Source organism: Sarcophilus harrisii, chromosome 2 (assembly GCF_902635505.1).
Source record: "Sarcophilus harrisii chromosome 2, mSarHar1.11, whole genome shotgun sequence".
In the NCBI taxonomy this organism is placed as follows: Eukaryota; Metazoa; Chordata; class Mammalia; order Dasyuromorphia; family Dasyuridae; genus Sarcophilus; species Sarcophilus harrisii.
Window position 1 is genome coordinate 125,653,565 of NC_045427.1, and position 12,739 is coordinate 125,666,303.

The 12,739-nt window shown below is 40.1% G+C and overlaps 1 protein-coding gene across 8 annotated transcripts in view; it reads left to right on the forward strand.

The window, feature by feature from the left end:
• TACC1 (transforming acidic coiled-coil containing protein 1) overlaps window positions 1–12,739 on the forward strand; it is a 157,575-nt gene that overhangs the window by 135,015 nt on the left and 9,821 nt on the right. For all 8 annotated transcript variants that reach the window (XM_031950726.1, XM_031950724.1, XM_031950721.1 and 5 more), the window contains 2 exons: window positions 9,381–9,457; window positions 11,464–11,507. In XM_031950726.1, the coding sequence (XP_031806586.1) occupies window positions 9,381–9,457; window positions 11,464–11,507 (121 nt within the window). The remainder of the gene's footprint in view (window positions 1–9,380; window positions 9,458–11,463; window positions 11,508–12,739) is intronic.

Here is a 12,739-nt window from a genome sequence, read left to right on the forward strand (position 1 = left end):
ATTGTTACAAAGGTTGATTTCTCTGGAAGAAGAAGGAAAGCATTTATTAAGAAATATAGGTGATAAAAAGCAAAAGTTAATTGTTTGAAAGAAAGTTGGCCTTATAGACTAAATTTAGTCAGTCTGAATATATGGACATATATTGGGACTCTATAATGTCCCTTCCACTTTCCAAGACTTGTAAGATTCATAGAGTGATGTTCTACCAGGCTAATGTACTGGTAAGTACCAATGTACCATGGTACCAAAGTACCATGTCCAAATAGCACTGGACACTTCTTCACAAATACTATTTCCATGAGAAATTAATGGGTTGAAAGGTATTCATAATGGACTTTGGAAACTAGACATACTGTCTGACATGGCGCTTTCCAAGTCCAGAGTCCTACAGCACTTAAATAATGAATCTCTAATTGCCCAATTTACGGAAAGAAAATAGGATTAACTTCCTCAGCACATCTGTCTTGCTGCAGCCCTTAATACATTTTTTTGATGAAAATTCATTTCTGAGGTAGCAGTAATGATCCACTAGTCAACCTATTGGAAGCTAAACCGCCATCTCTCTGGAATTAAGAGAACAGAATGCCACAGTCCCGCTTTCTTTTGTTTTAGAACACAGGTGGTTGTGCCATCCCTGACTCCTCAGGGAGGTCAGAGCCCCCAAGGGGAGGTGATCACACTCTCCCTGACTTCTCAGGAAGGGAGGTGAAAGGACTAAAAAGGAGATGATCATGCCCTCCCTGACATCTCAGGAAGGGAGATGAAAAGTACCAAAGGGAAGTGGGGGTTGCTAGCGGGTTGCTGGGCTGAAGGGTTTTATTATACACAAGCACATAGCAATAACACAGAGGCTATTAGTGATGACCCTCTCCTCAGTCAGTGCAGGCTCGAAGTGGTGTAACAAACATTAATTGTACACGCAAGTAGCGGAATAACAAACAATATAAATCAACATAGTGTTGTAAAAAATCGCCAGAAGTCCTAGAAGGAGGGTATGTAAACAACAGTCATACATACGCCTTTTTCAGCAGCCAAGAGATAGTCCAAAACCAATCTATTGTCCATTGCTTCACATGTTAGGGAACCATTGATCCCCCTAAGTTTTTGAAGTTCTACAAAAGTCTTTTTATGTGTTAGGGAATCCAATGATTCCAGCAAATTTTGAAGTCCTGTAACAGTCTTATCATTTCTCAGAGAATCTAGTGATTTCTGAGGGTTTTCAAGTCCAACAATTTTCGATGTCCATGAGTCAAACGCCATAACTGCCACGTTCTTTCAATGGTGAACACAATCAGCAACAGAACCACCCGATATTTCTTGGGTCTTCTCCTTCATTTCAAGAGTGGTCTGCTCTGTCTCTCTGTGATGGGCAAGGCGGATACGGCTCATTGGCACCCATCTGATTCCTTCTCCACCTATAGGGATACAAGCAAACCCTCTCCCCCAAGCAGTTAGCCTATATGGTCCCTTCCATTCACCACTTTCTGGGTCTCTCCACATCACCTGGCGATTATCTAAAGATAGTGGAGCTGCTCGCACTGGACACTGCCCTTCCGATGGGTTATAAAACCTGTCTGCCGGAGCCAGTGCATCTTTGTCAAAAATCAAGAAGTTAATAGTATAAAGAGCTAGATTTAGAAGTTCTCTAGGGTTACCTGTGGCTCCCCCTTTCTTTTGTTTTTGGAGGAGCATCTTAATGTCTCTGTTTCTCCTCTCTACTATTGTCTGTCCTTGAGGATTAAAAGGTATGTCAGTGGTGTGTAAAATCTTATACTGTGCACAAAAGTGTTCAAAATGCTTGGAAGTATATGCAGGGCCATTGTCTGTTTTTATTGCTTGTGGCACACCCATAATGGCAAATGCTTGTGTGAGGAATTCAGTGACCACTCGGGCTGTCTCTTTTGCTGCTAGTATTGCAAAAGTGAATCCTGAAAAGGTGTCTACCACAACGTGGATAAAAGACAGACAACCAAAAGATTTATAATGGGTCACATCCATTTGCCAGATTTCATTGAGTCTCAAACCACAAGGGTTCTTCCCTGGAGGCAGTGTAGGAGCATGGAAAGGAAGGCAAGCCGTACAGGCTTTTACTATGCTCCTAGCTTCCTCTCTTGTTATTCCAAATTGTAAACGTAAAGCTCGAGCAGCCTGATGATATTTAGAATGAGATGCCTGGGCTTCTTGGAATAAAGGAGCATTGACCAACATAGTTAGAAGGCTATCTGCCTTTTGAATTACCATCAAAAATGGGACCTGGAAGTCCACTATGAGAGTGGACATGCAAGATATAAATCTTACCTGGATGCTTTCTCACTTGCTCTTGAAGTTTCTTAAAGAGCTGATATATATATTAGAGGCTGCAAATTTTATTTGGGCTGTGGCAATTCTTTGTACCACACCTACTGAATAGGCCGAATCAGATATTATATTTATGTCTCCTGGATAATAAGTAAGAGCTAGAATGATCGCATAGAATTCATTCTGCTGAGTGGACTGAAAAGGGAGTTCTGACTACTCTCTTTATATTTACATCATGAGAGTATACAGCACAAATATTATGTTTGTATGCAATTGTGAAGATAATTGGTCCTTTAAGAGGAACTTTAGAAACTTTTTCTTCAAGAATCCATCGCCAATTATTTAATAGTCTGGTTATCTTTAATGGAGACCCATGCATAAAATTTGGAGCTATGGCTAATAAAATTTGCCACTCTGGGATGGTCTCACAGCACACATTAATTTATGTATTGGTATAAAAGGTGTATATCTTGTCAGGTCTTGTCCCAGATAATTGTACTGCTCGCTTAATGGCCTTTAATAAAATTCTAGCCTCAAGCACTGGGTAAGGAGTAAGGCTTTGTTCTGGTTGTGCTGGGAGGTTCACCCACTCTATGACACTGTCTCCTTGATGAAGGACTGCTATGGGTGCCTCTTGTGTGGCAAAAACTGATATTTCCAAGGGTTTTTGAGTGACTCAACCACATTGGATAAAGCCAGTTCAACTTCTCTCAAATCCTCTTGAGCTTCTTTTGTAAACTGGCGTGGGGAATTTAAAGCACTGTCTCCCCTTAAAATGTCATATAATGGTTGCAATTGATAGGTAGTTGGGCCTAGTACTGGACACATCCATTGGATATTTCCTATCAATTTCTGAAAATCGTTCAAGGTGTTTAGCTTCTCTGTTCTTAAGAACACTTTTTGTACTGTAAGCATCTTAGGGTATACTTCATATCCTAAATATTGAAAAGGAGCATATCTTTGAATTTTTTCTGGCACTATGTATAATTTGTAATTCCTTAGTGTTTCTATGATCTTTTGTAGACATGCTTCTAATATTTATTCCTCAGGTGCACATCCCAATATATCATCCATATAATGTAATAACATTACTTTTGGAAATGCTTTTCTTACTGGACCAGCAAGAGCAGCAGCAACATACATTTGACACATAGTGGGGCTGTTTTTCATTCCCTGTAGCAGAACTGTCCATTCATATCTTTTTATAAGGCTCAGCTAAGTTAACGCTGGGCAATGAAAAGGCATATCTTTTCATATCCTCCTTATCCAGAGGGATAGAATAGAAACAATCCTTAATATCTATGCCCCAAAGAGGCCATTCTCTAGGCAATTGAGTAGGAGATGGAAACTATGGGAACTCTTCAGCCTGGATTTCCATCTGTTCATTCACCTTCCTTAAATCTGTCAGCATCCTCCATTTTCCAGATTTCTTTTTTTTTTTTTTTTTTTTTTTTTTACAACAAATACAAGGGAATTCCAAGGACTTAGAGAAGGTTGTAAGTGTCCTTGGTCAAGCTGCTCCTGTACTATATCTAATAAGGCCTGAATTTTATTGCTACCTAAAGGCCACTGTTCTATCCACACTGGTGTATCAGTTTTCCATTGGATAGGAACAGGTGAAAATGTTGGTAGGCTTTCAACAGCAGCTCTGCCTAAAAAACTGAAGTACTCATTTTTAACCCTAATTGCTATAAAACGGCTCTTCCCCACAGATTGATGGGGATTTTTTCAACTATAAAAGGAGTAAAAACTCCTGTTTTGCCTTCAAAAGTCCATCTCATAGGGGCAACACTAACTTCAGCTGCTATTGATCATCCTACACCAGACATGTAAGTGTTTGACTAGGCCAGTCGGCACCTCTAATGACTGTACAATCTGCACCTGTGTCTAATCCTTCTAATGGTAGGCCATTTATATAGATCATGAGCATAGGTCAGTCAGCTGTTACAGCTGCTATCCAGTATATTCCTGGATTTTGTTGCTTGGAGTCAGAATCTGGGTGACTATCACCAGGCTGCTTATTAGGATTCTGTATGAGTAAACCTGATGCTACTACTTCTCCTGGGTGATAAGTCACACATTGTCTCTTTGTATTAGTGACTGGGATACCATCTACACATTCCCCAGTTTCCCACATCAGTATGTGGATGGACGCTGTTTTGTACTTACAAAAAGGAGGTGAAATGGTCAAGCCTACTGTGCCTGGAGGCAAGGGATCCATAGGCTGGAGAGAAACAGATTTCACCTCTCCAGGGGGTATCTCGATTGTCCCAGCTGCATATAACTCTATTCTCCCCAATTGTAATCCCTTTCTCCCATCAGGTTGCTTCCTGGCTGATTGATTGTGTAATCCTTTTCTCCTATCATATGGCTTCCTGGCTGATTGATCATATCAGGGTATTGGACTTCTAGGCACTCTCTGGGTGCACCATTGACTACCATCTTGCCCCAAGTGTTTTTTGCCTGGGGCCCTGGGGCTAGGCCCCTCACCCCGTTTCCCTGAACCTGTCTACATTCGGAGGCCCAATGGAAGGCTCTGTTGCATTTTGGACATGGGGTATTGGGTCTTGTTCTCCCACCCTATTTTCTCACTCTGTCTCTATACCAACACTGAGCTTTCAGATGCCCTACTTTACCACACTGAAAGCATTGACGAGTATCTCTGGAAGTCCCTTGCCAGAAGAGACCCTGTCTTCCCATGTTGGGATCTTGGGAAGTCTGCATCATAGCCTGGCTATAAAAGGCATTTTTGCCCACTGTGGCACAGTGTCTTATGAACTCCTCTAAAGGAGCATCCTTGCACAGTCTTAGTATAATTCTTCTGCAAACCTCATTAGCATTTTCCTTAGCAAGTTGCCTCATCAAAACGTCTGTTGATGCATTTTCACCATTAGTTCTTGTGATAGCAGTCTGTAAAAGTCCCACAAAGTCAGCAAAGGGTTCATTTGGCCCTTATGTTATGTTTGTGAAGGCCTCACCCTTGTCATCTTTATTGTGGAGAAAAGCCCACACTTTGATAGCATTAGCAGCAATTTGCTCATATGCTGCTATGGAATAATTAATCTGTACTGTGACTGCATAAGGACCTACACCTGTTAGTAGGTCATAGGTGATTGCAGCATGATCTGCACTTTGACTGTTTTGTTGGGCTTGTATCCTACAGAGCTCACTATATTCAGAAAGCCACATGTAGTTTTGTCCAGGTTCTAGGCATACCCTTGCTATAGATTTCCAGTCATTAGGGGCCAAGATTTTAAAAGCCAAATTCTGTAATAACATCTTAACATAAGCTGATGTAGCCCCATAAAGAGTGCAAGCCTTTTTCAGGTCTCTGAGGATTTCTATGTTAAAAGAAGCATATCTTCTACTTTCTTGACCTGAGGAATTAAACTGTTGTATTAAGGGGGAAATGTGGGGTTGGAGTTCTGCTACATCAATCCCTTCTGCTTTGGCCTTAATTAGTCCCTGTTGCAATCTAGTCATAGGAGTAGTTGGATGCTGGGGGAAGTGCTGGTGCTGTCACTGCTCCCCCCACTACCCCTCCTCCCTCCATCCCGGAGGGTAGAGTTAATGAAGGAGAGTCAATTACTTGCTCCTCAGGTGGAGCTGAAGCTGCCTCAAATTCACCAAGCCCTTGAAGCTCACTTAAGTCTCCATGCCCTGTGGGGATATGGTCATTAATCTCTTCATTGTCTTCCTCCTTAATATCAGGCTTCCTCATCTGCCTAGCAATTTTAGCAGTTTTTTTCTTTCTTTTATTAATTATTGGATTTCTTAGTGCTAATTGTATTATATTGTATAAATAGAATACCTTGATGGAAATTGAATGAGGACCGTTTTTGCTGTAATATGTGGAGAGCTGCTGTCCAACCAAAGACCAATTATCTCGAGAGATTTGCTCTTCCTCTAAGAACCAAGGGGAGGTGCAGTTTAATGTACCCAGAAGTCTAGCTGTCTGTTCCCAAATTATAAGTAACCCTTGTTCTTCTATCAGCTTAAGCACGCTTTCTATAGCGCCACTCCTGGGTGGGGATGGAGAGGTTGGGGGGGATGGGGAATCTTTAGCTAGCATCTGTCCCATTTCAGCCAAAAAAGATTACTAGTTTAGTCTTTAAGAAAATAAGTTCCCTGTTTGTCTATTAAAAATACTCACCCAAGTTCCTGGTTACCGGAGATTTCTTCAGTGAAAGTAGGGTCCTTGGTTCCCATGCTTGGGTGCCAAGTGTGATGACTGCGTATTTTAAAATCAGCTGGAGTCAGGAATTCAGGTTAAGGGAAAATCTTCAATCTTTATTCTCAGTAGAGGTGAAGAAGGATCAGAGGTGAAGGGGGGATCACGCAATGTGTGCAGCTGCAACAAGAAGCCAGCCAGCCTTCTCTATTTGCTCCTCTCTCCACCCCTCTGCCACCACCCACCAAAATCGTCATTTCCTATACAACACATCAGGACTTGCTCAAAGAGTGGGCGGGGCCATTCTTTCTTCAAGCATATATATTAATAGAGTATGGTTCAATTACTATTTAGCCTCACATGCTTGGGACCTTAGTGCATCAACTCGAGCTTCAGCCCATTACACCACAGTATCAGTTATTTGGGGGGCGGGGGGAACCTCCTAATATTATAGGCAAGTGATGTGGTTATACCTGAAAGGGACTACTAATCACATGAACAAACCAGGACTTTTAAGCCCCTTTAAAATTCAATGTTTTCCTAAAGAAGTGAACTGTGCTCCATTTTTGAGCCAAAATACAGGCACCCTAAAAAAGAACAATCCTCACAAACCTTTGTTTAGCCAAGAAATGAAAGGTCCCAGCCTCCTCTTGAACTCATCAAGATTATCCATTAAGAAGGAGTAAAACTTGTATACCCAAGTTCATTTTACTACATACCAACAATACTTCCCCTTGCAAACTTCATTTCAGATGAACTTCTGTTCATGCATCACTTAGCCCTTTAGGTAATGAGTATTCAGCTCTCCTAAAGCTGCTCCAACAGGTAGATAATCAGGCATGTTGGAATGTTGAAGATTCTACAGTTGCTTACCCACTACTTTTGGTGGCCGGAAGTCTGCCATAATTTGGTTTGTGCGTATCTTCAATACAAGCCAAAGGAGGGTTGAAAAACTAGTAGGACTTCCATTATATACTGTATGTTACCTTTTAACCTGAGTCCCTGATCATCCTTCTCAATGTATTTTATCACACACCTTCTAGATTCTTTTTCCTCCCTCGTTTTTGTTTTTTGGATGAGGCAATTGGAGTTAAGTGATTTACCCAGGGTCACACAGCCAAGAAGTGTTAAGTGTCTGAGGCTGATTTTCAACTCGGATCTACCTGACTCCTGGGCACCAGCTCTATCCACTGTGCCATCTAGCTGCCCCTACACACCTTCCATCCTTGTTGGGCCAGGATATCATACTGGAGATCATATAATTTTTTATTATTCCTACAAGAGACATTCTGGCTTCATGGACTAACACATCAACCCAGACTGAGAATTGCCACTGCATTTATGGACAGACCATTCTCTTCCTTTCACATCCAAATTAAATTTCATTTGTCCAACACCTGCCACCTCCTGTCTGAGGGCAAGTGGAACATACGTATTGTAACCTAAGACTTTAGTTCTAAAGCCATTAATTCAAATTATTAGCACAAGTAGACCACACTATGCTCTCGCCTGTTTTTTATTAATTCATCCAACAGGAACATTCCCTTTTCTGTTAACTTCTGAATCTGTCCTCTGTTCTCATCTTCCATCACGGGAACCATGGTCTTGTTATAAATGATTAGTTGAGGAAACTAGAAACTGCCTAAATTTAACTGCTTTTCAAGAAAAATAAGCTCATGAAGTCATCCATTAGTGAAACAACTCAGCAAAAACAAGAAACTTAGCCACAGGCCATACTGAAGATTATCAGGGATGCTTGTTGTCCCTTGTTCTTGAAGAGGACCAAAATGACATTACTATCTTGGGGTCAAATTACAGCATGTCCAACTGTGGCTTGTGAGACTACTATAACTTGAAAGATTCTATCACAGGTTGGGCACAAATAGTCCATATGTAACATATAAATGGATGACCAATTACTACCTGATCCAAGAAAAGTTGCTTTTAGGTTCCAGATTAGACCTGACTGTCAAAAACCTTTACCCTCCAAGGTGTTAGGAAACCTTTTGGCTTTCCTTCCCCCCATTTCCCTAAAACCCCACCTTGTTATTCTTGGGTTTGCTGCCTAAGATCCATCTTAGTCCCGGGTTTCACCTAATCCTTTCCTATCTGTTTCTTTCTACCCAGTACTCTGGGTTCATGAGTTCATGGTCCTTGACAATTTTTGGCAGTGGCAGACATAGCCCTGAGGATAGGACCATTCCATGCCCCAAGTCAGGTCGAGACATCCACATCCCTCAAAGCCCCAGCCTTTTGGCACCTAGGAGGACAGATAGTGAGTGCAAGTGTGCCTCCAGCTGCACAAAAGATAGGTCTGACTGAATTATAAAATAGGTGGAGCTCACATCTGATGGCACGAGTAGCTCAGTGACCATTTCAGAGACAGAGACTGAGGTAGTTTGCTTGATGTTGACTCTGGATCCCTGCATATTCCATTTTCCCCAAGGAGAAGAGTATCCCTTGATGCCTTAACCCGATTTAGTGATATTATTTCTACTTGCCCCTGTCCCAGCTTAAAGACTAGAGCTATTTTCTATTCCATCCAAAGATGTCCTCTATTCCAGGACATCTTTTGATTACTTCCTCATGAGAGTGATTCTGATTGGTGGCCATATATTGTTCTGGCAGATAGAAGAGTAATTAATGAAGTCTGTTGTCGGTGCTTCTGTAGACCCATACCCCATGTACTATTAATAACCATAAAACTAATATTTAATATTAGATTTCAGAAAGCACTATCAATGTGAGGAGTTTTTCTTAATACAGATAAAAAATTCAGAAGGGGTTTGATTTCTCTATGTCCATTTACATTCTTTTTAATCTGAAAACCCAAATTATCAGTATGTTGTCTCAGAAGAGCCTTGTTTTTTTTTGTTGTTTGTTCGTTTTATTTTGTTTTTTAATGTTCTAGATAATCACTAAAGAAATTGAAGCAAATGAATGGAAGAAAAAATATGAAGAGACCCGACAAGAAGTCTTGGAAATGAGGTTAGTTTCAGCAGAATTCTTAGGGAAGACTATTCTGTAATACCACTTTTGGACATATTTATGGATTAGTAATTCCCAGGTTAACAGGTTTTTCTGACGAGAACTAGAGATTTGCAGATTTAAATTAGTTTATAAGGAAAAGCTCCATAACAAACCTCTCCCAAAGTAGAATGGAATGGGGTGTTTGCCCTTTTACTGGAGCTTTTCAGGTGAGGGCTGCATAACCACTTGCCTAGGTATATCAAAGTGGAGATTCTTTTGGAGGTGTGAATTGGAATGGCCTATCACTGTATGAAGTTTCTTTTATCTTTGAAATTCTTGACTTTGTGCTTTTTGAACATTGAGGAACCTGGCTTTTTGCCAGCTGGCACGGTGGATATGGCCAAGAGTCAGGAAGTCCTGAATTTAAATCTAATTTCAGATCCTGATACATCTGGCCACATGAGTGGCTCAGGGTCTTAGACACACTTAGATTTTTTTTTCTGATATGGGGGACTCAATGGAGACTGTGGACCTTATGCACTCCATGATTCTGGGTAAGTCACTCATCTTCTGTCTTAATTTCCTCATCTATAAAAATGGGGATGATAGAGCAACTGTCTCCTAGAGTTGTCACAAAGATCACAGAAGGTAATGTATATAAATCCCTAAGGCTGTGTATGATATGAATGCCAGCTCTGGTTCTGGATGCTGTGCTGGATTGGTCTGAATATCTGCCACACTCCTAGAATTTCTTTGAAAAGAAAGAGATTCCTAGACATAAAAGTGGAAAAGATGTTTTTACATCTTATTTTTAAATGAGAATACATATGAGAATAATAAGGCATGTGGTAGGTAAGTAGTTTGCCCAGAGGCATCAAGGGACCCCAAGTCATATTGCTGCCAGAGCCAGTTTTCTTTTCACCTTACTACATACACAGCCATATACTGAAATTCAGGGCCATGCTTAGACTCTAGCTGGAAAGAACTTTGCTTCTATTAAGCAAGAGAACACTAGACAGGCAGCCTGGCTCAGCCATTCACTAGCTGGTGAGGACTCGTTCCCTCTCCTAGGCCCCTGGGTCTCTGTATCCTTGTCTCCAAAATGAGAGCTTGGCTGTCATGGCATTTGGTCATCAGTTGGTGATTATGTAGTCAAGGAGCACTATGTGATTTGTGTTAAGTCAGCTCTGTACAAACAGAATGGAATCACTACATACAAACATATGCAAAAGACATGCAGACTAAGGGAAAACTGTTAGGATAAGACCTACTCTATTATGTCTGTGCTTGTGGGGGAGAGAGAACATAAATCAAATCCATAAAAAACATTTTCAGAATTCACTTTAACTTCAAATCCCTTCCCCATGAGTCAGTTTGACTATAAGTGCTAAGAAAGGGCAAAACAGGTTGATTTCTGTTATCTCCTCACTTTCTGGAAAAGGTGCAATGAGAACTGAAAGACCATTTGCAACAATGAGGAAAACATGGATAAGTAAAAAAAATTCTGTGATACTCTGAAATTGTAACCAAGGCTGTTATACATTGACAGCATAAATCTGAAATCACCTTGTATCATATTAGGTTCATACTGGTGACTTAGTTGAAACTCAATATCTGCAGATTACTATTTCAGTTCAAAAACCATTTATTCTTCCTATGTGCCTGACTTTGTGCTAAGTGTTGGCAGAGGTGGGGATTCAAAGACAAAAACAGACTGCTCTCAAGGGGGGGGGTCACATCCAGATAGATGAGACAGCTTGAAAAAAGTACAGTTAAACTACATACAGGATAGATGAAAGATAGTGTCAGACAGAAGACATTCACCTTAAGGATGAATGGCAAAGATTTCTTGAAAGTTAGGATTTTAACTAAGACTTGAAGGAAGCCAGAAAGCAGAAATAAAGAAGGGGAAGAGATTCTAGGCATGGGGAACAACGGAGTATTATGTGCTAGGAATGATGTACATAATGTACATTTGGAAACATAAAACTCGCCTAATAAATTTCTGTTTTCTTTTTATTTAGGAAAATTGTGGCTGAATATGAAAAAACAATTGCCCAAATGATTGGTAAGAAGGAAGTTGCTTTCCAAATATGAGCCATTAGCCTATCAGGGATGGATTTCAGGCCAGAATGCTAAGTGAGACAGAAACTACCTAATTCCACAGTGACCTTTCACTAAATGTTCCATTTGTCAAATGTTTTCTTTCTTTTCTTTTTAAAAAAATAATATCACATTTCCCCAATTACATGTTAAAACAATTTTAAACATTTGTTGGGGGGGGGGGGGTTGAGTTCCAAATTCTATCCTTCCCTTCTTTCCATCTCCCTGAGACAAGTAAATAATCTGATATAGGTTATACATGTACAATTATATAAAACATGTCATTTTAAATAAGAAAGACTTGAAACAAAGAAAAAATAACATGCTTCACTCTAATCAGACAGTGTCAGTTCTTTCTCTGATGGTGAATAACATTTTTCATCACTACATTAACATTTTCAAAAGTCCTTTCCCATTAGGATAGCAGAAAATAGGCATTGACCCACACTTAACACTATACCAAGATAAAGGCAAAATGAGTTCATGACCTAGGCATAAAGAATGAGATTATAAATAAATTAGAGGAACACAGGATAGTTTACCTCTCAGACCTGTGGAAGAGGAAGGAATTTATGACCAAAGAAGAACTAGAGATCATTATTGATCACAAAATAGAAAAATTTGATTATATCAAATTGAAAAGCTTTTATACAAACAAAACTAGTGCAGACGAGATTAGAAGAGAAGCAATAAACTGAGAAAACATTTTTACAGTCAAAGGTTCTGATAAAGGCCTCATTTCCAAAATATATAGAGAATTGACTCTAATTTATAAGAAATCAAGCTATTCTCCAATTGATAAATGGTCAAAGGATATAAACAGACAATTCTCAGACAAAGAAATTGAAACTTTCTAGCCATATGAAAAGATGCTCCAAGTCATTATTAATTGGAGAAATGCAAATTAAGACAACTCTGAGATACCACTATATACCTGTCAGACTGGCTAAAATGACAGGGAAAGATAATGCAGAATGTTGGAGAGAATGTGGGAAAACAGGGACACTGATACATTGTTGGTGGAATTGTGAATACATCCAACCATTCTGGAGAGCAATCTGGAATTATGCCCAAAAATTATCAAACTGTGCATACCCTTTGATCCAGCAGTGTTACTACTGGGCTTATATCCCAAAGAGATCTTAAAGAAGGGAAAGGGACCTGTATGTGCAAGAATGTTTGTGGCAGCCCTCTTTG